The following is a 26,494-nucleotide window of genomic DNA, read 5'->3' as shown; positions in this document are numbered from 1 at the left end:
TTAGAGAGGAAGCCAGGAGATCAATAAAGTCATTGGGGTTCATCCACAAGTATGTCTTTAGAAAATGTTCAGCAATACATCCCAATAAGCAGCCGGGACAGAAATGGTGGACCGACCCACATTTCCATCCCGGGAGACTTTGGATTATTGCACTGCGTGCGGATCACATTACTATAAAAGCCACCCACGGAAAACAATAGGAGTCCTTCTTATCTGTAATTGCCATGTACGTGTGCGTACGAGTGTAGGAGAAAATACTGATACAATAATCAAAGTGCATGGCAGAGGGGAATTTATTTGTATGGAAAGATTCCTTTGTTTTCTGTGAGCAAAGAAACGCAAAAAAACACGTAAGCCCTAAAATCAACCATCTTTGCTCAACACTGCTTTTTGTGGTTTTAGGTGAACTTAGTGGTTGCATTTAAAGCAGGACGTTTTACATAAAATCACCGTTATTATGCAAATAAACCAGACAAGAGACATCTCCACAGTTGTGTGCTGCTTGTCAAGTTCAGCATCCTTTTTGTCTGAGAGTAAAAATGTGGTCGATTTTGAAACGAGGCGTCACTTATTTTACTACAACGCTGAAAGATATATCTAGTAGTGCTGGAGCGACGCGTCGACTTCAAAATATCGTCGACGACATATTTCCGCGTCGACGCGTCGCTACACACACGTGGGTGTGTAAACAAAGCAACAAGCAGTTCGCAATCGCACTTCAAACACAATGGAGACTGAAACGGCTACCACCTCCTCACAGGATTGCGCACGAAGCCCTCAAACGAAAACATCTCGCCCTAGGTCTTCAAAAGCATGGGAATATTTTAAAGTTAGTCCAAAACGCAAAGATATTGTCATTTGCAGTCTTTGCCAAATGGAGTTGGCATATCACACAAGCACAACGGCTATGTTGGAACATTTAAAGCGGCAGCTAGCTGTGGTGGCTACCATTAGCAGCTAGCATTTGCTCTCCGATTTTTACATAAAAATGGAATTATGGATTATAAATTCAATCATTTTTTTATACATAGACGTTAAAAACCTATGGATTAACCGATTCAGCCGCGTTTTTTCTTATTTTAATGCCATTGAACACGTCTTTTGATCAGATTGACAGCTACGGTGGTGAGACGATCTCCCTAGAAGCTCTGTAAAGGTACGTGTTGTGATGACTGTATTTGCTTCCCTTGTCGCGAGTCCGGATCACTCAGTGATGATACTATATTAAAAAAATTTACATTACGTTTTTTTTACATTACGTTTTTTATGAATTGAACAACAGAAAAATAATCGTTAGATTAGTCGACTAATCGATCAAATAATCGCCCGATTAATCGTTTTCGAAATAATCGTTTCCCCCCAGCACTAATATCTAGGCTATACAGTCTGAAATATTTATTCTTTTTCTAAATGGACACAAATCCTGTCAAAGGGTCACTGCCAGCCTTCTGCTTAATAGTTTCACAAATCCTCTCGCTCTACATAGATCGTGGGGTCACGGAGAGGGGCTCCATTGTCGTAAATGTATGTACCGTCAGTTTAATGGCTGCCCCATTCCCCGGATTACAGATCATTACAATGACAATGGAGTGACCTTTATCCAACATTATGCTCTTCGTGAGTGTCACTCTGCGTCTGCTGACCGCCCATCTGTGCGGCATGTATTAATGCCTTCTCTTCTCCTGTAACCCAGATTAGGGTTTCCTCAGGGAGGCAGACATTGAGCTTTCCACCAAGCAAAGAAATCACATTTTTAACACCGATCTCATTTCCTAGTTTCCAGCTTCCTGAAGGACAGCAGGAGATAGTCAAAGTGTAGGGTAACTCATGAAACAAAAGGGACTGAAATATATTTGTAAACAACATAGAAAAAGCCTGAGCTCGCCACAGAAACAAATGTTGAGTTGGACGTCCAGGCAGAAGTGAAAAAAATTTAAAATGCCGCAGCTGAAAGTACAGCCACGGTGAAGTCAGCAAACTACATCAAAGTAGAGATTATGAGCTTTAAATATATTAACTAACGTACTTTAAAAAGGAAATCTATTTGGAATTTCCAAGAAAAACAACATAATTAATCCTGATATTGTAAAGTATTAAAGTACCAACTGCATTATTAAAGTAGGAATGTATCAGTGCTAAATGGTTATATCATGTGAAATGAACATACTAGACTCATAATACCTCCTTCATACAATACGCTGCTTCTCGTTGAATTAAAAAGACACCACGATGTCCACACTACACAAGGATGAACTTCAATACGAAAAGCTAACTATTTCTTGTTAACAACGACATCTAACTCCACTCCTTGGATTGTCGGCCCGTTAGGCAACATATGAGAGAGAGACGAGCTGAGGAATTAGTCTCAGCTCATGTTCGATCACATTTAAAAGAAGATTTGGCTTTTTATCCCATTTGGAAAGATGTGACTCAAATAACACATGTTGGTGTCGAGTGATTGACTCAGGACTTTGAAATTGACTACGCACCCTGAAATGCATTTTGTTTTAATAATATATTTGACTGAGAAGTGCATCCTTTATTTAATACCTTTAGAGGTGTTTTACAAACCTTGAAGGAATGGTGATTCTGTATTACATAAGAACACTTTTTGATTGTACTGGAAAGTGAACACATCAGACGCATCGGGCGAATAAAAATGAACCTGCAAGCCACAATGAAAGTCAAGCATTAACAGTGAGTTTGTTCTTTTTTATCTGCCTGGAGATTATGTTAATGGGTAACATGTAGGTGTCAACATTTACACACGGAGTTATGACGTCATGCCAATATATTAATGATTAAACTGGAGCGTTGTTTGCCAATTTTCCATTATGCCTTGAAGTAAACCCCATACAACCTATAAACTAGCTTTTATTGGTATTCTACACCAACGTCCTGGAGTCTAACTGCCATGGGTCATTTCAATATGTGTGAAAGCATGAATAATGTCCTTGTATTTAGAACATGATTCATGCTTTCACATGTATTTGACTCCAAGTATTCTCAATATTTACAAGTAGTAACAACGAGTTTGACAGCGAGACTTGAAGGGCCGAGTCTTGACCTCTTGACAACATACCTCACATGAAGGCTACAACTCATGTTAAAGACAAACACGGAAGGTTAGAAACTGCTCGATTATAGCAAAAATCATAATCTCGATTATTTGGGTCAATAATTTATATCACGGTTATTAAAAACGATTATCCATTTACTTTGAAAACATCAATTTATTGAAAAAATTGTGTAGTATGTTTTTAACAGTTGATTACCCTGAACTTTAAGTATAATTCAATTGAAAAACCAATAAAAAAGATATCTATTTATTTAAATAAATAATAATGAAAAAAATAATTGTTTTATTTCGATTATGTTGTTTTCATAATCGTTGCCAGCCAAAATCGTAATTGTGATTAAAATACCCTACTAGAAACCAACTATTCTTTTTGATCTGCTGTCTCATTGAATCGCTTAAGTGTTTTGTGATTAAATGTCAGAAAATAGTGTAAACAAACAGCCGGCAGGTTCCCAAATTCCAAGTTAGGACATAGGTCTAATCCTATGACTTGTTTCAGTCAACATAGTGTTAGTTCATAGTGGACTTAAAATGCATTTACACTTTCATCAAATCATTAAAAGTTGTGTATATTTGTGCTTCTGTAAAACTGACTTTTTGTCAAGAGGACAAAAAAATGCAGAACCGGATGTTGGACTACAAAAAGTCATCGCTGGAATAAAAACACTGCTACAAGTAAAAGTCCTACATTACAATTGTAATTTATAGACTTTGTTTTGGGATAAATGTGAGGGAGTAAAAAGTGCAATATTTTTAGAGACAAATAATAAAGCAGCATAAAGGAAACATGATCAACTATAGTACAAGTAGCCCAATCCAATGAGTACTTATCTCTATAAATTAAAATCTGAATTATTTAAAGCATTTTGTTTTCCTTAAGACTTCTTAACATGACGTAAGATAGGAAGTTTCTGCTCAGGCTGCTCTATTATCACACCTTCCCTCCACATACCTGTCATTGCTGCGCAAACCTTTCAGAGTATGACTCCTTTACAGAGGGTGTGTCTGCAGAAAAAGGTGTGTCATAAAAGTGTACAAGCACCAAAACCTCCAAAGTTACTTGAATAATTACAGCGAAAATACAATATATGAGGGGGGGGGGGGACATATCATTGTCTCTATGAGAAAATAAAAGAGTGGATAATTAATGAGCATCGACTCCAGACAATCAAGAATGACAATGCCTATTGGAAATAATGGAAAGGATAAAAGGTGTAGTTACCACAAAGGCCACTAGGAACATTGACAAGCTCGGCATGTGGCAACAGTCGCCAATCTATGGTGTTATGGCAAATGTGGTTCATTATTGCGATTTAAACAATGAGCTCTGACACAGGCCACGCACTGTAGAGGTGAGCAAGTGTGCTTTTTAAATAAGTAAACAAAGAGCACAAGTGAAGAAAATAAGTCAAACAAAACAGATGTATTGGAGAACAGAGATGCCTAAAAAAGCTGCTATAGTAGCCTGCGCTTACAGGCCTTTTAAGAAGTGCCCTATGTAAATATTACAAAAAGGGGAAAGGGGTTCATTTAAAGTACTTATTTTGGTTGTAAATGTGAAAAATAACTCCATTTAGAGAGTGCTTTTTTCTCCTAACACACGAAAGGCAGCACAATGTCTAGTGAAACCACATCTGAGTGGACAAAGACCCAGCGTCAAATCTAGAAAGTGAGTCTAGCAAACTACCGTTTTTTGTGTCCCAACTTTTACGACTGTTTGGGGTTTTAATTTGCATGAGAGAAATAACTAAACAGACATTTTAACAGCGCTTTTGTAGTCAAAGTAGCCCGTCCAACTTACACAGTTCATCTGCGGTTACAGGCTTACCTTAGTGCTCACTCCGGAGAGAATGGGCAAACGGTCACTCTGCCGAAATTAAGACAGAAGAAGAAGAAGTAACTGAAACCGCGTAAAAACGACAAAAATAACGTTTAAATCCACATATCCTTTGGGTTTTTACTATGTCTTTTTTCTTTTAAAACATGGACTGAGTACTGTGTAACTGCTCGACCTATCCTCGTTTGTTTTTCTGTCGCAGCCTGCCTCGGTGGTGCCTCTCCACCTCAATCACTGGGTAAGGACCATAGACTGGTAAGGACGTACAATCCACTTCCGGTCTGAAGTTTCAAAATATAAGCAGCACTTCGATGGCAAACAGAACATTTTATAAATAAGTATAAATGCCATGGTTTATAAAACAGTCCTGACCTCAAAATGCTACGTGAGTCAAGCAAAAGCAGAAGAACGTGAAGTATTAAAAGTACTCATTAGGCAGTCCTATATCAGTAATATCGAGTTTTGTTTTGATATTATTCTGTATTTTATCTAGATATTATTGCATAATACACACACAAAAACAACATTTACTTAAGGCTCACATATACTATGTTGCAGTATTTTAATACCTGAATTGTAACTCTACTACATGTCGGAGATAACTGTATTTGACTTTCTACTTCTCTAATTTTTACACTTTGCAGATCTAGATCAACAACAAGTTGAACTTATATAGTTGTAACTGATAGCAACCCATCAAGATAAAATAGATATTCTCCACCAGATGCAATATTACAGTGATAAACCCATTATTGCATCACTTATTATAATCCAGTAATATAATTTTGTGGCTATTCTGCTAAATAACTCGGCTACTTTTACTTTTGGTATTTGAAGCACATATTGATTCTTATATGTTTTCACTTAGATTTTGAATGCAGGATTTTTTAAATAATGATCTATATACATTTTTTTCCATTCAAAAAGATTTAGTAAGGGGAAGAAAAAACCTTTGTTTTGAAGAAACATCACGTGGTTTCCGGTGTCTTCAGTTAGCTTGATCGCCGGTTCTGTTGGTGACGTCACCGACGCCGGGACTGGTACAGGACAGTAGCTTCCTTTCAATTGTTGTCTTTCTTTAACTAGTAATCAGACTGCAATGCAATATTTAATAACGTGTCAAATTAAAAGTCACATGTTTATTGAAAGAATGTCTGCCCTTCATAGTGTTTATTTGACAGATAGTCTACAGGTTTCTATAATTCTCGGTCAACTTGCATATATTTTAATTTGTTGTTTTGTTTTATTTTAAAAGTTTATATTTTGTATTTGTTTGTTTTCTACTCTTTTTATTTTCAAATGAAGTGCAATGCAGTGTTTGAACATGCTGCTGTGACGAAAACAATCCCAATTTGAGATCAATAAAGTATATCTGATCTTACTATCTTCATCTTAATTTAAACTGAGGGCATTATTAACAAACACAACCTGAAAAAAACAGGAACAAATACAAAAATGTAAAAGGAAATTGAGGGATTAAGGTGTTTGGAAACTAATAAGCAACTTGCATTCACTCAATATTGTGAACAATCCCTACAGGAGTCATTTGGGGTGAAGTGTCTTGACACAACGACTTCACTGGGGATTTAACCAGCTCCCCTGATCCAAAGATCAATACACACAGTAAGTTATCCAAATACTGGAAAGCATCCCAAAATGGTTGAACAATAATGCAGGACAAGAACATATGTTCTAGTGTTTAAATATCTGAGAATCTGTGGTCTATAGAAACATTTGAATTATTTATATGAAATCAAAGCCGATATACACCGTCCTCTGAGCTGTACAGCTTCTATCTGCATGGACCGTCTAACCAAAGAATTATGAAACAAAAAAATGAAATAACTTCCCTGCCATAAAGTCAAGTTCTACCAAAAATACTTCACACATCTCCTGACACTTCCCCTGGTGGTTTCACTGTTTTTAAGGTAGGCTTTTTTTTGTGCCCAAAATGTTCTGCCAGGCTCTGGATCATAACCTAGGGTCTCACAGTGCTCCGGATAAGGACTCCCTGCTTTAATTAACCACTCAGCTATACAGCAGCTTGTGCAGGTGGGATTGATTTGGACTGATTGGATCACATGACCCTTTTTTTTTTTAGACATTTTATCTATTGTACACTTTGACATGAGGAGGAGAGGACTTGTCAGAGGAGATATTGGAAAAACATCTGTTGAAACTCATCACAGGAAGTGACAGTCCAATTTCTTACATCTGTTCATAAAACACAAGGCTACCAGGGCAACTGGGGTCGGGTTTCTTTAATACGTCCTTTAGAAGCAATGGAATTAAAGCCTCGGTACCTTTCCAACTTTCCAACATTTCAGGTGTTTTTCCCATTTAAAAAAGAAACCTCCAATCAAACAACAAAACGGTTATCTCGATTGGGACATTCCGGCAATTAATTAATCATTTCTGAACTACAGCCTATAATTTGGCTGTGGCTGAGAGGAAGAGCTGTTGTCTTGGAATCAGAAGGTGGTGGGTTCAATCTCAGCCATGCCGTTTTCATGTTGATTTATCGTGTGTATTGTGCTGCTTGTTAAATGTGTGTGTTATCTCACTGCTATGGTGGAGAAGAGCTTCAAAACCTAAAATCTCAAACCTGTTAGAAATCCCATCCCTTACACTCCTGTTACTGTGGTTTTTCCCCATTTATTTATCTTGTACTTTTGTATTCCTCTATTTATTCTGTATTTATGCATTTATTTATGTGTTACTTATGTCATGTTCTGTGCTTAATACCTGCTTTTGTCTTCTGCTACTATATGCTGATGTTAAATATGGAGAAATTGTCCCCACCACTTTTTCTAACAAAGTGATCCCATGGCAATGATAATGAAAACCTTCACATATCTACCAAGTAGAATTATTGATTAATAATGGGGATTAAATGCTTTGCTCAAAGGTTACAGTTACATGCAAAAACCCCATCACAACAGTGCTTCGGCCATGTCATACTTCAAGGGATTTTACGAGTATCTTAGATTACTAATTTGACTACTGCAAATACTCATTCGGTGTGTGGTCTTCCAGTTACTCTGACTGTGTCTCCCTCTGGGGGGGCTTTACGGTAAAGACAAGGAAGTGGGAGAAAACCTGTGCTACGTTCTTATTATACATCCATTGTGTGTACAAGCAGGGGTGCCCAAACTACAGCCCGGGGGCCAAATGCACCCGCAGGCCATTTTGAATAGGCCCTCAGCAAATTCAAAAGTACAATGAAATATGGCCCACAAATGAAACTTGTGCTTTTCTTATATTGTACTTCTTAAATATGTAAAAATATATTACACAGTAGTATTCATGTGTTTATAAGACCGCTTTTTAAATAAATTCAGTCAATTCAAGTTGAAAACATTTTCTAACTAATCTTAAAAAGCACAATGACTTATTTACATAACAAGCTTGAAATACACTCTTCCTGTTTCTCCTTATTATAATCACTCTGAGGCTTCTGTTTTTAGGGATGAGCCGCCAAGAAGATAAATGAAACCCTATAGAGAGCTGTGATGTCGGCTGTTTTTTTTCTTAAAGCATATTTATGTATCAATTCTAATTTACTTACATTTTGCTAACTTATAACTTAACTTATGAGGCGATATACCTCACCTCTATAATGCGGCTTTCACACCAGCGCTTTTCCCTTTCTAGCTCAGAGCGGGAGCTTTTCTGGTTCAGCTCCGGTTTCCCTTTTCTGCTCCCGCTCTGTTCCGCTCTGTTCACACCGCCCAGAGCTGCCGCTGCTGCGTCATGACGTCACCGTTTACGTGCCTGCTTCATAAAATCCAAACCGCGCGGATATCCCTCACATCGACAACAACAACAATGGCCGATTGTATTGAAGCGCTGTTTGCTTTGGTTATCCTCTTACGAAACGAAATGGAAGGCATCGGACGACTTTACAAGGGACGACTTTACTTGGAACTTTACAAACATCACATGCAAAATGCAAGACTACTTCAACAACGAATCTTCCCCTGCCCCCGCCTCGACGTAAGAGAGACGTAAGCGACGCCGCCGCTTTGCTCCGAAGCTCTTGCCTCTAGAGCAGTGTTTCTCAAACTTTTTCATACCAAGGACCACTTAACCAATAAAAAAACACTCGCGGACCACCTAACTCCACAAATATCCCAAAACACATCGATTTTTACAAATCGCCTGAAAATGGTACAAACAGGTGGCAACATGTGTGACAAAGGTGTTGCGCTGGGCTATATCATGCAATCAAAAGTGAAACTTAAGCTTGCTCCATTGCGGAGATATTCCCGCGAGAGATCGAAAAACTTAAATGTATTTATTTATTTCAAATGTGAAATGTTTCCAATATACTCACGGACCACTAGGGGGCGCTCACGGACCACCAGTGGTCCGCGGACCACACTTTGAGAAGCACTGCTCTAGAGTCTAGACCGACAATTTTTTGGAGCTGGAAGTGAACCGGATTCCGGAGCTAAGAGGCTCTGCGGTGTGAACAGGAAAAAACGGTACTTTTCAGGCTCCAGCTCCTTCTGTATGTGGCCCTCAGTGAAAAAAGTTTGGACACCCCTGGTGTGTACAGATGTGACGAATCGCTTGCCTGGCTCTAACAATTGACCAATCCTGCTTCAGACTGAGGTTAGGACCGCCCACCTCATTAGCATACGGACACAGAAATACATAAATAAATAAATGTAAGTGAACGTAAATGTAGAAATATATTAAATATACATAATAATGTGCGTACTGTTTCATTCTCAGCTTGTATTTATTTATTTATTTCCATATTTATTTATTTATTCTTGTATTTATTTATTCCTGTATTTATTTCCACATTTATTTATGTATTATTTTATTTATTTATAAATATATTTATTTACTTATAGTCTATGGAAGCAAACATTTCAGCTTTTTTATCATGATGTGTCATCTATCATATCAAACACTTTCAGACATTACAGATGGCATAAAGGTTTAATGAAGGAATCAACCAAAAACACTCAACTATAATAGAGGATAGGGGCCATATAAAGTTTTGGGATCTGACTTTAATCTCAGACCTAAATCGTCCATCAGCCAAGAGACAAGTGTGTTGCTTAGAGACCAAGAGGTCACCCCAACAACAGAGATCACACAAACCAGGTGTGACATCTGCTCCAGTGCAGTGGCCCCCCATCAAGTCATAAATGTGTTAAATGAAATACAAATGGTTTCTTATCAAACTTTATATTTGTCTAATTTTTCCAATGTTTTTCATGAGAGAAAAACTGAAAATGAAGAACTTAAAACTATAGTGTTACATAATTTTGTAACCATGTATTTAAATAATGTCTATCATGTGCAATATGTGCACGATACGATATACTTTATTGTCCCCGTAAGGACATTTGTTCTGGACTCCGTGCTGCAGTTCCACATACATGTACATATACAAACATAGTAAACATTAAAATACATACACATATCATCACTCATACACCGTTTGAACAAACACAATACACAGACGCACACACTGACAATGGCGACCTATGCACTACCCTCATGGTCAACATTTAAAAAGTTAATTTCATTTCATTACATGTGAATGTTAAGAAGCTTATAGTGGACATAGGTAGGACTAATAATGGACTGCTCATATATGTTTTGGAGAGATGGATGTTTTTTTAACAGCAATACTTCTCAAGTTATCAGACCAAGCAGTGATACCACACCTTATGATGCTCTCCAACACTGCATGATAAAACAGTAACATGAACTTCTGCTCAACTCCGTAAGCGGGGAGTCGACGCAGAAAATACAATCGCTTTTAAAGTCTAGAGCAGTGATTCTCAAACTTTTTTCAATAATACCCCCTTTGAAAAAAAAATTCAGCCAAGTACCCCCTGATCAGCGCAAAAACAATTTGTTAGGGAAGAAATTCCTATATAAAGAGTGCTGCGCCATCGGTGTCTGATTTATTAAAACAACAACCTTGTAACTGAGAAACACTTAAATGCTACATTTCAAATGTTTACAATCCATCACTAACTTCATGGCAAACCAATTTAACGACATTTAAGACGACATTAGTTGCATTGAACTGATCTTTGTAATAAGTTGTACTTACAATTTAGTGAAACATGGGCTTGTGCTTCACTGAGGACCTTTGTTATTCTCAGTGACAGGAAGGCCACTGCAGTTATTACACTTCGCGTTTTTAAATAGGCTATGTGTAACTCTGTTAATATAAAACCCACACCGCTCAAACTTCGTTACTTTTTCTAAAATTGTTTTTTTTTCATTAACATAAAATAAATCTCACGTACCCCCTGCAGTACTCCAACGTACCCCTAGGGGTCCGCGTACCCCCATTTGAGAACCACTGGTCTAGAGCACAGACCTTCAACATGCGCCTTCCAGCTGAGTGTACTATCTATATGAACACCAATGTACTTATAGGAGCTGACCTGAGCTATGGGTTCATTGTGGATAACCACCGGCCTAAGGTCACCCACTGCCTTTGGGTCCCACACATGGTCCCACTCCATCTCCTCGTCTTCTTCACATTCAGCACAAGATGGTTAAAATCACACCACTGCACAAATCTCTCTATTTCAGAGTGATAAGCCGATCCCTTTATAAGTTGTGAAAGCTACACTAATGCATATCATTGTATTGTTCCTTGTTCCACAGCGCCTCCACGTGTTAAACCTTTATTCCTACACTGAAAAAGGAAAGTATTTTTCGGTACTCCTCTTAGATGTTGGGGTCCAAAACATGTAAATGCTAGAACAAAGTTTGAAACAAAACTTCTAATTCTAAAGTAAAATATTAAAAAAAAACACAAATATATTTGGCTCTGCTATCACCAGGGGGCAGAGCATCCCTGCAGAGAAGTTAAAAACTGTTACCATCATTTGTACCCTAACCTATACCATGACATAAGTGTAATTAAATAGTCAACCTACGGGTGCATGTGTCACCCAATTCTTCTTCTCTCACCCGACTTTCATACTTCAATAATTCAATTTGATTACAAAGTATTTAGTCGAGGAATTTCAAGCTCATGCTTATTACATTAAAGTTGTCTTTCAAACCCAGCTGACCCAAGGCTAATTGGAAAGAGCTGAGTTGCACACACAGCCATAACAGGCATAATTAGATGTTATGGTTGATTTTCATTTCCCATAAAATGACTTGACGTCTGTGCGACACGCTGTATAGAAGATTCAACGCTGTGGTAAAAGTGCAACATTATCTGAAACCTCTCTAACCTCTGTTAAGCCCGAGGAGAGCTTGACTTTTAATCAAGGCTGAGTAGCACTTGTCAACACTTTATCTGCCACAGCTATAATCAGGATGTCTTCCATTTTAGATCCACACCCCTCGTATTCCCATCCCACTGAATGACTTCTGGGAGCCCACAGCTGAGCTAAAGTTACGCTGATTAAACTAAATGTTTATTTTGGCAGAAAGGCGCCCATCCTTATGAGCACCTGTTTCAGGGTGATGATGTACGTGATGAACCAGCGGCTCCTGTGCTATGTTTGTTAGTCTGAGGTCTGCAGGCCCAGGGAAATGTGAATCACACACATGGTTGGAGATTTGCAAGATGAAATGTACCTTCTTATCTATCTGATTTTAAATGCCATTTTCTTAATGTCTTTCATTTTTTCTTTTTCTTTTAATGTTTCTTTTATTATCTTTTACTGTTTTTAAATGCCTTTGTCTGAATGTCTTTCATTTTTGTAAAGCACCTTGAATTGCCTGGTGCTGAAAGGTGCTATATAAATAAATTATTGAATTACCTGATTTCATCTTGGCAATACATGTAACACGCTGTTATCAGTTATTAAATGTTATCGAATATACCAAGAAAATGTGGTCTAATAAAACAACCCTGCTATACATTTATTTGGAAACAATTTACGTTGTCTTTGTGTATATAATTCGTTATATAAATCATTGTATTAGTGTGCTTCATTTGATATTTAGTTCATTTAAAATTCTTTCAAATCACACAATGACCAGAGTAACTTGTAACCACATTGCTAAATATTATAACGATGATCGATGATATGATTATGAAAAAAGTCAAATTACCATTAATCGTGAAGTATTAGGGCGGCTGTGGCTCAGTTGATAGAGTACTGGACTTCAAATCAGGGGGTACCAAGTTCGAGTCCCACTGCAGTCAGCATGTCGTTGTGTCCCTGGGCAAGACACTTCACCCCAAATTGCTCCTGTGGGGATTGTCCACAGTACTGAATGTATGTAAGTCGCTTTGGATAAAAGCGTCTAACAAATGACATGTAATAATAATAATGTAATAAAAAAGTATTAGGATTTGACTTAAAGGGCCCTATGATGCTGATTTTCCGGTTCATATGTGTATGTTGTGTCTCTACTGTGACATGTCTCCATGCAGCACCTCTTTTCTCCCTCTGTCTGAAACCAGAGCCCAGTCTGCTCTGATTGGTTAGCTGGCCGGCTCTGTTGTGATTGGTCAACCTCTTAGAGATGTCCCGCCCCCTTAGCCTATCACGTACATGTTATTGGAGCGCTAGACAATAGAAGCGCTAGTGTTACATAGTGATGTCACATGGAGGCGTTTCAGGCAGAGTGGACGTGAAAGGGATAACCCAAAAAATCACAATAGGACCCCTTTAAGTCATTATACAGTAAAACGCTTAATAATGTTTAAATATTTTCATACAGAATTATGCCTATAGATTATCATAGCATCATGCATTAAAACAGACATATTTCTAATAAATGATTACTGAACTATTCAAGTCAGCAAACTAACTTGGCTTGTTTTACTCTGTTGGACACATTTGAAAACAAATCGTGTTAAATCTTTCCGACACAACAAAAGTAAAACAACTCTCTCACCAAACCCAATGGGCTTTGTTGTCAGAGTAGCTGGATAGTAAAAGCAAAGCGGCATTACAAAGTGGTGCTTTTGGCCCTCAGCTGCCACCACATCACCAGTTTTGGTCTTCCACCAGCGCCTGGATCTTTTGGATCTGTATTCTGGGACATGAGGCTTGGTGCTAGCTGCCAGAGTGCCACCATGACAGCTGCCCTTGATTTGCAACAGACAGAATTAGTAAGATAAATGCAGCCTGAGACAGAGGGGCCCAGTTGTTGTCCAGATAAGTGAGGTCAGATGAGACTTCAGCCCCTCTAAGTGAGTGGGACCACGTGAAAAACAAATAGAAGTTATTAAGACTGAGCCTATAGACACTGAGGCATCATGCAAAGGGGATACAAATGGTAGTTAACAATTTAGCGCAGGAACAAACTCCTACAAATGGGCATGGACTCCCACCCAGTTCCTAAAACTATAAAATAAATTAACCCAACATTGAATCACCAAACCCACTTTGGGAGTGTAAAAGAGAGGTTTTCCAACAGAGCAGAATGAACATTAAAATATCAATATAATTATAATATTATATTAGCCCTATCATATCCATTATATGGATAATTTATGCTCTACTTTGTGACTCTCCACATGTTAAATGCTGTGTGCTTTCCTATGTCACAGTAACATCCAATCGGTACCAAGGAAAGTAGATCATTATATCTGTGTGTGTGTGTGTGTGTGTGTGTGTGTGTGTGTGTGTTGGTGTCTACATGGGAAAAAGGAACAAAGAGAACAAACAAACTGCAGCCTCTAAATAAAGTGTGTGGTGACTGTGGGGGTTGAAACATCCCACGAATCTCCACGGAGATTTAGCGGACTGGGAATACAACACCCGGCTAAATGACTGAAGATTGTCTGTGTCATATATAGACGCACATCACATCCCTTTGGCACGGCGCAAAGAAAAAGTGAAAATGGGCACAGGAGGCTTTTAATCATTGTCGTAACCATTGATCCCTGGGAACAAAGCAGCATGCTGACCATGTGCATGTGGGGAGGGATTGTAGCCTTTGCAGACCATACATGCACAACAACCTATACAACACACTACAGGAAGGGAATGAGTTGAGGGTTTAGCAGGTATGTATAGAGTGGTGCAGTGACGAGTCCTAAAACCCGGAAGTGAGTCAGCATTTGACCACTGCGGGTTCCCTCGTCTCAGAGCCAATGGGAGTTCTCCATAGGATTTTGGAAAATAGCTGGAAATAAGGTCTGTGGCTGACACAAATGCAAGAGACGGATACATCAGCAGTGACCCCACTGGGAATTTTTGAAGAGTTTACGTGTCTGAAAAACGATGGTTGTTACCGAGTGGCTGAATACGACTACAGAAGTTGTCGAGGACGTTGTACGTCATTACACCGAACACGTAAACACTCCCGTTAAGTTTGTTTTCCACTGTTCTGCTTGAAAGCAATACATGCGCGCTTGCAAACTGTTAAAACAAACGCTTCAACTTTTGAAACTGTATTTTTGAATATCGATCTTAGGTTGGCGTGACGTTGAGGTCGTGCGACCCTGCTCCACACAGCTGTAGTTCGTTTATAGCATAACGTTAGCATTTTGCTTCTGGCGATGAGACATGTGGATGTTATCCGGCTGAACAAAACGTGCATTTATTAAACAGGTTCGTTTTCCACCTTATTTCGAGCTATTTTCCAAAATCTTATGGAGAAATCTCATTGCTTTTTTGTCGAGGGAACCCGAGCGCAGCTTACTTCCGGGTCGGCCTACAACAATACGTCAACCCTGCACCACTATTGAAGGCTGAATGTATGCATGAACGAATGTGCTTAGGACATGTCCTGTTCAACAGAATCAGCTGATCTCTTCAGACAAGTAAACACAATCAACATATTTTCCATACATGTATTTATAATAAATAATTTCTGCAGTCACATGAAACCTCATAATCAAGTTTTGTGACGAGATTTGTTTTTCGAAATTTTACAAATTTCTCACATATTGTACAACCCATGGGAACCTCATGATGTGATGTGTATTCACTTCCTATTTGATTAAAACAGTTGGTCAGTGACAACACTGTACTGTTGAAAGCAGAATTGATACTTAGCAAGAAATACAAATCAATAATATTATAAAGATGACCTGTGTGCACGATCACCTGCTGAGAGCAATAACTCTTAACATGTCATTTTTACTCGACTCAACAACGATGCTAGTTTGCTTTTCACATTGTGTGTTTGCGTCATTATGGGAATTGTTTTTTCCTGCTCACACCTGCTGTAACTGGCACGAGACAAGGGTTTTGAGTACTTCGCCAGGTGTTTATATATCTGTCTGTCTGTGGTCACATGTTGTCAGTGCATCCATGCAATATGAGGTCACAAAATGTGTGAGATCAAAATGAAGGCGTGGTCCGGTCAATGGGGGCCAAGGTGCCATGCACACACACACACACACACACACACACACACACACACACACACACACACACACACACACACACACACACACACACACACACACACACACACACACACACACACACACACACACACACACACACACACACACACACACACACACACACACACACACACACAGTCCCCCCCCCTGGTCCAATGTGGCATCTTGAAACAGGTGTGTAGTTGAAGTCAGAATGACGATTGGAGTCAGAAATGTGTGTGGTTTGAGGGGGCCAGGGGGCCATTGCCCCCCAAAACGTTATGCCCAGAATGTACGCCCCTGGCTCTATTTGGCATTTCTTTACAGGTGTATTGTGTAAAATCAGAAGCAAGGCATATCTCCAAAATGGGATGGGTCCAAGCGAGTAGGTAGTGGATTATGACGCGATCCATTGGTCATTGACTCCTTCACCAATATCCAAGCCTGGTCTGGTCAGTCACGGCTGAAATGATCCTATTGCACGATGTTCTCCTGTTACACTTGTTTTCCTTACGAATGAACAAAAGATTGATGTGTTCATTTTTTGGGGTTAACAGAAACGGGTTGGTGGATGCTATTACCATTGGACAGAGTCAGGTTACATGTTTCCAGTCTTTGTGCTAAGTTAAGTAAATCACCTGCTATTAACTCTGTGTTGAACTATCTTCTGATCTCACTCCAACAAAGAAAGCACAAGAGCCAAACTATTTATTGTTGTGCAGATTATCCAGTGTAGTGAGTCTTCAACCTCAAATCAAGACGATGTTAGACAACTGCTAAACTGCAAATATTCCCTACTACCACAGTGGGAGCCCAAAACTGATTATGTCTCTCTTCATCAGCTCTAATTGCCCATGTGAGACCTCCATTATGACTCTGCACGCAAGCCCGCCTTAACCCATCAGGCCCTTTTGTAGGCCCCCTATTAAAACAACAAATCAGTCATTTATAGCCTCGGTAGGCTCTGTGATCGCTCTGTGATCACACACACACACACACACACACACACACACACACACACACACACACACACACACACACACACACACACACACACACACACACACACACACACACACACACACACACACACACACACCACACACACACACACACACACACACACACACACACACACACACACACACACACACACACACACACACACACACACACTAATTGAGCAACAGCAGCATATGGCCTCAATGCCAGGTATCAGTAGATGAGAATGATCATTATCTCCGGTGGATTAACACGAACCTAGTTATGTAAAACGATGCACATTTAAACCTGCAGGCTACTGGGAATCAATGAATAGCGCAGCATTGCCTTACCTCTTTAGCAGTGCTTCCGAAAAAGCCTTTATGATGTTCCTAAAATCCATCTCACGAAGAATGTCATGCTCAATTGACATCAGTGTTAGGTTTCCTTTTCCGAACGCCACTCTCAAACTTTTTCTTCTCAGAAATTGTCTCCTAAACAACCTTCACCTGTCACTCAATCACTCGCAATTTGAATAAGTCACATGTGAAACCTATTCTCATTCTGATTGGCTGTTAAGTGGTGCCCACTGACTGTTACCGAGTCATCTCTGGAATCCATCGATCTGATTGATTAGCGGAGCAAATGATCAAAATACTACAGAGGGAAGATATTTTCGTTTGGATTACTGGTCTGGGGGAAGCTCGCGAGTGTGTGTGTGTGTGTGTGTGTGTATTTTTGCGTTTGTGTGTATTCTGTTTGTTTCCCGGGGAAAACACTCACGAGAAACACCGGCTGTTGTTGTGCCTGCTGTGACGTCAAGTTACTCCGTTCTCCGCTTGTAATTATGCCGTTACAAGCTTCAAAGTTGTATTTCTGACAAGTTTAATATTCTGAAAGCCAAGACTTTGTTTATTTAAAATAAAAAATAAAACACCCGAAATAAAATAAAAATATATATATTTATTTTTCTTGGGTCATGATAGGCCCCCGATCTCCGTAGGCCCTGGACTTCAGCCCAGGTCAGCCCGTGCATTAAGGCGGCCCTGACTGCACGTTCTTTAAAGTCAGTCGCTGGGATCCATTTCAACCAGTTTGACAGGCAGTGCAGTGAAGTTCTTCCAGAGGATCATATTGGTTCTTGGGTGACCCAGAGAAATTCCAGTCCAATTGGGTGCTGTGGCATTAACGATTAACGGTTCACTGTTGATGATGGGGTCTACCGTGCCTGACCTTTCCTCACGGCTGTATTTGCAGCATGAGTAAGACCAGGCTTTAGCATCACGATAGCCTTGCAGTGCCCAGACAGCTGCACTGTTATCCCCTGGCCTTAGCAGCTGAGAGTCCTCCATCCAGAGCACAGGGGGGGAGGGGGAACTGTGTCCCAGCAAGACACAAAGGCTCAGGTCTGAGGGGCAAGGACTGAGGGCAATGTAGGGCAGGATCTTTCTGGCAGTATTAGGATTATGTATGGAAAAGTTTGATCTATAATTAAATCGTGTTCCAGAAATGAGGTGAACTGAGATGATTGCTTTTCCATGCCCGTGTAAAGCACTTGGTATTACTCCAATACGTTTCATGTAAAAGACATGTTTGTAGGCAGAGTAATCAAATCAAATCACGTCTTCCGAGAGCGATCGTTTTTTTATGTCTGATAAACTGCCATATGATTTGAATTTCCTTAACGAGACATAATGCCACAGACTTCTGTTCTTCCCAGCTGCCTGTGTCAGACCTGAGAGGAAACATCTGTTCACTGCATCTATGAAGGCAGTGCTTAGCTATTATCTACATTTAAAAAGAAAGTTTCTTTTTGTGAAGTTCTAGTTTCAGTTTGCATTACAAAAAGCACTATTGTTTTGATGAAAAAACTGCACCCCCATCATTGTTTTTATTAATATAGCTTTTTCAGCAAGAACGTTGTTTACCTCCATGAGGCTGTACTTCCACACGTCATTACTTTGAGAACAAATACTAAACATTAGCATGTTCAAAAAGTGGGTATAATAAAATGTTCAGTATATCAGCTCTTACTAACACAAATTAGTTTGCAGTTATAAAATCAAAAGTGAAAGTATTCAACCAATTGTCACCTGATTGATGCGCTCGCTAGATGAAAGTAAAAAACCAAGTTCTTACATTTCATCCTGAAGGGAACATGAACGTGTGTTTCGAATGTCATGACAAACCATTCAACAGTTGTTGGGATATTTCACACAAAACCACAAATGTCATCAATGTTAAAGGGGCCAATGTGAAACCAGAGCCCAGTCTACTCTGATTGGTTAGCTGGCCGGCTCTGTTGTGATCAGTTCAACCTCTTAGAGATGTCCTGCCCCTTAGCCTATCATGAGGAGTGTGTGGGAGAGAAACTCCCCCTGGAGGGAACTTTTAGTCTTTGCAGACCATTAACATGCCAAAAACACTACAGGAAAAATACATTATTAATTCTGTGGGCTGTTTAACATTTATGCAATCAATCTAATACTTTACCTTATGTTGAGATATTTCAGTATGACTAAAATAACTATTTGAATATGAATCATGAATATGATATATACCACACCTATGAGCATAATGTGTGCACATAAACAAATGGACACACACACACACACACTTTGTAAAGCACCAATGGGTCTTTGGTGGTCTTTAAATAGAGCACTTGATTCTAGTGACGCATTTTCTCACCGGAGAGTGTCCAGAGACTAAAGGGTCAGGGAGACCTGAGAGAGAGAGAGAGAGAGAGAGAGAGAGAGAGAGAGAGAGAGAGAGAGAGAGAGAGAGAGAGAGAGAGAGAGAGAGAGAGAGAGAGGTGGATTGTGGGTGGGGTTTGCAGGGGAAAAAGAGAGTGTGGCGTCACAAAAAATGGTGCTACACATTTCTCAGAAACCAGAGCGCGTGTCTGTCAGTAGCCGGCCGGGACACTGTACCCCACACGTCAAAGCTTTAGGATTAAATGCCTATTCCCCTGTGAGAAGAAATATAGGGAGGTAAAGACAGATGAGACACATGAGTAGGGACAAGTCTCACAGGACAACCATTTCTGACGTTTGACCCTCGGCGTCCTTTCCCTAATGTATCAAGCAGCCATAGGGAGAGTGTGGCGTTAAGTAACAGAGTCTGTGTGCAGTATTACGAAAGCCAAACGATAGCAAATATCCCCGATCCAAAGAAAACCGTTGCTTCTCTCCAGGAAGTGGGACGGGGAGCGACGAGGCGGTTCTGAGAAGAAACACAAACACTAGAAAAGTAAAGTGAAAAGTGTGCGAGTGAGTGAGGATGTGAGTGAACAACAGAGTGACCTTAAAAGGCCACACGGTCTCGCCGGTGCCTGAATGAGAAAGGGGGCCTGGGGGTTATCTCTGTGAAGCGCCTCTGTATTTATAGATCGTCTCAAAAAAGATTCCCACCCCCCTTTTTCTGACCCTCTCAGTCGCCCCTCCCCTGATTTCAATTAGCCCCTGATGGGTGGAGTAACCCAATCAGGAGTGACTACAGCTCGCACGGCGCTGCTCGCTCAGTCTGCCCCAGACTCTGCACAGGCACACACTCCTCAGACAGGAAGGTAAGACTTTGTTCAACTGCTCCATCCATCCACTTGTCCATCTTTCCCTCCATCCATCCTCTCACTGGTCTTCAGCCACCATGTCTTCCATTGCTCGGACACCCAGCTGCTCCCTGTGCTCCCCCTGTCTGCCTCCCCACCCACTTTCTCCCTCTTTTCCACCTGCACAGTACCTCCACTTCTTCACAGCCTCTTCTCACTCCCTACTTTCTATCCTCGTGTCAGAGACAGTGTGACTTCCAATCTTCTTAAACCACTTGTATCATCTTTCTCCCAAACAAACACGAACCCCCTGTTCACCCCTGTTTCCATCTCATCCCTTCTTTCATCCCTTTTCATCCCACTTCAGCAAAACTGTGTTCGCAAAGGTGTCAGCTCCTCAATTTGTAGTGTACACTTATGCTGACTGTTGCAGTGCTTATTTTTTTTGGTGGAACTTCTAGCATTTTTTGAAGAGAATCTTGCAGTCAAACTTTTCAAACGCACCAAAATATATAAATACAACAACTTGTTGATTTGAATTGTTTCTGTAAATATCTCTCCATAGAAGAAGAATACTATAGCCGTTACCTTTTTATTTTACAATGGCTGGAATGCGTCTTTGAACAGCAAACTATTAATTAACTGTCCTTTCCTGGAGAGCGGTAACTCAAGGTTTTAGCAGGAACATTGTCAATTAAGAGCTTTGAACATTTAATTCCATTATTCACTCACAAGGCTATTATTAGTGTTGTTTGTACTGAATTGTTTGGAGGAACAGAAAATGATGTGCTGGTTAAAGGTCAAAGTTGGAAAAGGTACTGGTTTATGATTTGATTTATTTCGATGGTTGGATGTTAGAGAGACGTATGGACCCTTACCTTTTTTTGGAATGATGACAAAGACCATCACGGATATTAGGGCTTCTTGAGCCTTATAAGGCACTGACATGCATCTTTTTATAGCTTGATTCACAACTATTTCTTGCTAAATCCGGACAATAAACCACCAAACTGTGTCTTTAAGAGTTACAACTTTCTTGGCTGCACGGCGGTCAAACACTTGCCATCCATGAAGCCATCGCTCAGTTTGGCATTAAGCGATTTGAGAGACTCCCAGGTGGGCAACATCAAAGGGACCCCCAAAGCTGGGAAACAGCTGCATTGCGTGTCTGAATAGCTGAAGGTTTTATTTGTGGCAGTCCAGATTATCCGTTTTTTATTTTTAGGAGTCAGATAAATCCTTATATAAGCTAGGTGAGTCATGGTGGGAGCAGTAGACAATGAGGGAATGTGGGGAGGGGTTGAGGGTAACTGGGAGCAGAAAGGACAGGCAGATTATACGTCTCAACTCCGGCCAGATAAAAGATACCAACGTCTACACATCACCCTGTGGGATCACTGAGGAGGGAATACCCAGCGGTTACAAATAGATCCTGTAAGGGTGAGAAGCTCCGGCTCAATGAAACCGCAAGATATAACATCAGAGGAAACGGAGGAGAGCAGCCTCGTGTGTAACAGGAAAGAAAAACATACAAGAATGGTCACAAGAAATGGGAAATAAAGTTTGGTTTTCATTTTTTTCTCAAATTCTAGAATTGTTGTATTCTTTTTTCTAGCCTTCCTATTTTGCCAAAGCCTTTCCAAGGACATTATTCGTTTCATATCTTCAAAATGCTTTGGGTTGCATGTGCACTGGACAGCTTTACTCCTGCTTGGTTCTTCTCTCTACCGCTCATTCTGCATACACTCAAATATACAGCTTACGCTGTCCTCAGTTCACAGAGAGAAGAGACTTTAGACACAGGTGGGATAACCAGGGGGCTCAACAGGCCGCCCGCAAACAGCTGCAGATTGAGAGTAGCCGTTATTACAAGTGCCATTCACACACACACACACACACACACACACACACACACACACACACACACACACACACACACACACACACACACACACACACACACACACACACACACACACCACACACACACACACACACACACACACACACACACACACACACACACACACACACACACACACACACACACACACACACACACACACACACACACAACTTCAGGGGACATTACATTGACTTACATGCATTTCCTGGAGACTTATCCTAACCTTAACCTTAACCAACACATGCCTAATCCTAACCCGTAACCTTACCCTAATCCTAACCTAAGTCTTCACCCTAAAATTAATGATTCCCCTCATGGGGACCTCCATTTTGTCCCCATAAGGGAGGCGAGTCCCCACACGTGTGACTGTGTAAACATATTTAGGTCCCCACAAGTATAGTAATGCTAGTCCACACACACACAGCATGATGACAAGGGACACAGTGATCTGGTACTGGCAGCTGGACGTGTGGTGATGGATGGGTCAGGGTACAGCAGCATGGTGAGCGGCGGTATGCAAAGGGGGCCAAAGTTGACTGTCTCTAAGCAGGCCTGATAGGGGTTATTTATACCCTCCTCATCTGTCACCTTCTCGTTCTGACAACGAGAAGAAATGAAAGATGGCTTAGAGATATAAGGGAGGAAAGTGGAAGGAACAAAAAGGAATGTGAAATTCACGATGTTCGACAAATTGCTTTCTGCTGAGTGTCGGTGCCACTGCAATTATGTATTTAAAGGGAATCGGCAAATCATAAAACCGTCTGAAAACCTTAATGTTGTTTGGAGAATATGCTGTGGAAAAGCATCTCATTGAAGCTGTTCCAAATGCTGAATGAACCAGATGGGTCACATGCTTTCGACAGAATACTTCCCCTCCTCTCAGTATCTGTTGCTTTGTGTGTTCCTCTCTCTCAGGTGAGTGACTCCGGTTCAAAATGACCGAGCGCTACGACTGCCACTACTGCAAGGAATCCCTGTTTGGGAAGAAGTATGTTCTGAGAGAGGAGAATCCGTACTGTGTGAAATGTTACGAGAGCCTGTACTCCAACACCTGCGAGGAGTGCAAGAAGCCCATTGGCTGCAACACCAGGGTAAGAGATGTCACAAAATACACTTTATATACGAGCCACAGCAACACGCGCTTTGTTTAATTCTGTCCTTAAAACCATCAAAGCTGTTTCTAACTATGATGTTCCACCAGGACCTGTCGTACAAGGACCGCCACTGGCACGAGGAGTGTTTCATGTGCTTCCAGTGCAAGCGCTCGCTGGTGGATAAGCCCTTCTCCACCAAGGATGAAAAGCTCCTGTGCACCGAGTGCTACTCCAATGAATATTCCTCCAAGTGCCACCAGTGCAAGAAAACCATCATGCCAGGTAGGAAGTCAGAAAGAGTGCCACATATTAAAGTTTAACCACAGGTAGGAGACGCAACACGTAGGAAAATCCCATTTCTGATATGACACAAGCACAAACTCAAAATTGTGCAACGACTAGACACATGCATCTCTAGGGAGTCCACAACGAAGGGTTCAAGGGTTATAAAAAGGGGGCGGGTCTTAATTGTAGGTTGCAAATGAAAAGTGATCAGTGCTGATTGCAATGATGCCTTAATGGCACGACTAGATGATATACCCCTTTTTATCTCACCACCACAAACTGATTCAGCCAATTGGCATCAACACAAACCTTCACAAACACATATTTCAGCATTTTAGGAAACAACTGATTCCACCAGAGGGTTGGGAATGTTTGTGGATCAACTAAACAACTGAGCTACAGAGCAGAAACAGTCACGGCATATCTTTGAGCGTCAGAAAGAGAAGCGTCTGTGAATGCTTTGCACATAAGTCTCAAGGCTCCTAAATGTTTCCGTTCTGTTTGACCTATATGTAACAAATTAGTGTAACTTTGTTAGGTGACATGTGCAGAGCAATTGTTACATCAGTCTTGGACCTAGTCATAGTAACTAGGTATGTTATTGAATTACAGTTTCTAATTATTACGTTAAGTGAGCCAAGCTCAGAGGAAATGCAAAGAGGCTACATTTAGACATAATACAGTTAAGTGTAAGTTAGTGTAAGGAAGCAATGTATGTGCAAACAGTTAAGTCTTTGTTAATTGGATAATTCATATCATGCGATGATGACCTTTTGACATCTGGAACATGTCCAAGTTTAGGAGAACTGACTGTGTGCGTTAAACATGTTTAGAAAACGTATATCTGCCCTGTGGTTCTTGTATTCGTGGGAGCATTGCTGTACGATTGCTCGAGGGCAGGTCATGTTGTTGTTCAACATTGTTGTTTGGTGGTGTAAATAATAATGATTAATCTCAACTATTTCTGTGTTTTATTGATTCCTCTCAGTTTCATTCTTTCCTGTTTTGAGAGTTCATTTGCCACGACACAATCAGTCAGGACACGTCTGTCTGAGCACCATGGGAATGCACTGTCCCCATCGCTTTAGGCTACGTTTCTGATGCTTTCTTTTGGTTGTCTTTGCATCCTTTCCTAACTCCTTCCATTCCTTGTGTTTCTCTGCAGGCTCCAGGAAGATGGAGCACAAGGGGAACAGCTGGCATGAGACCTGTTTCACCTGCCAGAGATGCCAGCAGCCCATTGGCACCAAGAGCTTCATCCCTAAGGACAACAGTAACTTCTGTGTGCCCTGCTACGAGAAGCAGTTCGCCATGCAATGCGTGCACTGCAAGAAGGTAGGAGCCAAGTACTCAATTCTCCATCTCAACTCAAGGAGCAATGATTCCACTTGTATGAGTAACATGACACGCGTGTTCCCGCTCATCAGCCGATCACCACTGGCGGTGTGACCTACCGTGACCAGCCCTGGCACAAGGACTGCTTCCTGTGCACCAGCTGCAAGCAGCAGCTGTCTGGCCAGAGGTTCACCTCCAGGGATGACTTCGCTTATTGTCTCAACTGCTTCTGCAACCTCTATGCCAAGAAGTGTGCCTCCTGCACCACCCCCATTAGCGGTAATCACAGTTTAATTCATCCTGCATGGGTCTCCGTGAATCTGAAAAGGAGTGTTTTATTAAATGCTTAAATGTTTGGACTTGTTCCTTTCAGGCCTCGGAGGCAGCAAGTACATTTCCTTTGAGGAGCGCCAGTGGCACAACGACTGCTTCAACTGTAAGGCGTGCTCCGTGTCTCTGGTTGGCCGTGGCTTCCTCACCGAGCGAGATGACATCCTGTGCCCAGAGTGCGGCAAGGACATCTAAATCAGTCTGAAGGAGAGGAGCTCATCCAACTGGTGATAGCGGAATGACAGATACAATATATACCTATATCAGAGCACAGCATCTTTAAAAGCTAGCATTACTATGAATTGTTACATGCCACGAAGTACAAACTACTAACAGCCTTATTTGGATTTAGAAAGTTTATTTATGTTAACTCGATAAGAAAAGTTACCACAAATAAAATGAGTGTTGGCATTAATGTGAAGACCTTTGCTTATTGAATATGAAACAGCAACCAGTTTGCAGATAGACACTGAATAAATCTACAATAATTATATAGCCTATCCGCTTTGACGTGTTAATTATTATTGCTTTGTGCATGGACTAGCTTGATGTGAATGAGTTGTGCTTTTACCAATTAAATATATTAAAGTGTGTCTTTACTCTGATTACTGCCCACTGCAGCAGTGCACGAATGTATTTCACACACAAAAGGGTTTATTTAGGCAACTCTTTTAATACAAAACCTCTGCAAGATTGGCGAGTCTCAGACGTCTTAAAAGGAATTTAATATTTTTTTCCACAAGGTTAGTTTAAGAGTAAGTTAAGTATTGTATATTTTGTCATACTGGCATATCAGGCATG

The 26,494-nt window shown here is 40.6% G+C and overlaps 2 protein-coding genes across 3 annotated transcripts in view; one reads left to right on the top strand and one right to left on the bottom strand.

Moving 5' to 3' along the window:
• nck2a (NCK adaptor protein 2a) overlaps positions 1-17,673 on the bottom strand; it is a 57,574-nt gene extending 39,901 nt beyond the window's left edge. The window contains exon 1 of one of the 2 annotated variants that reach the window (XM_034110287.2): positions 17,550-17,673. The gene's annotated coding sequence lies outside the window, so the exon portion shown is untranslated. Of the gene's footprint in view, positions 1-4,907; positions 5,157-17,549 lie in introns of those variants that run through there. The other variant, XM_034110285.2, reaches the window with a different exon arrangement.
• Positions 17,674-20,654: 2,981 nt separating this feature from the next.
• fhl2a (four and a half LIM domains 2a) lies at positions 20,655-26,286 on the top strand. Its single transcript, XM_034109303.2, has 6 exons — positions 20,655-20,761; positions 23,565-23,740; positions 23,851-24,025; positions 25,194-25,363; positions 25,456-25,642; positions 25,737-26,286. Exons 2-6 carry the CDS (start codon positions 23,585-23,587, stop codon positions 25,886-25,888), a joined length of 840 nt encoding a protein of 279 aa, XP_033965194.1. The 5' UTR covers positions 20,655-20,761; positions 23,565-23,584; the 3' UTR covers positions 25,889-26,286.
• Positions 26,287-26,494: the final 208 nt, after the last annotated feature.

This window comes from Pseudochaenichthys georgianus, chromosome 21, assembly GCF_902827115.2.
Source record: "Pseudochaenichthys georgianus chromosome 21, fPseGeo1.2, whole genome shotgun sequence".
In the NCBI taxonomy this organism is placed as follows: Eukaryota; Metazoa; Chordata; class Actinopteri; order Perciformes; family Channichthyidae; genus Pseudochaenichthys; species Pseudochaenichthys georgianus.
The sequence above is the reverse complement of the archived record's forward strand: the minus strand, read 5'-3'. Positions and strand labels throughout refer to the sequence as shown.

Coding starts and splice junctions, on each gene's coding strand:
- fhl2a (XM_034109303.2), top strand. CDS start 23,585: ATGACCGAGCGCTACGACTGCCACTACTGCAAGGAATCCCTGTTTGGG. Junction 25,364..25,455: donor AATGCGTGCACTGCAAGAAG/GTAGGAGCCAAG, acceptor CCCGCTCATCAG/CCGATCACCACTGGCGGTGT. Junction 25,643..25,736: donor CTGCACCACCCCCATTAGCG/GTAATCACAGTT, acceptor TGTTCCTTTCAG/GCCTCGGAGGCAGCAAGTAC.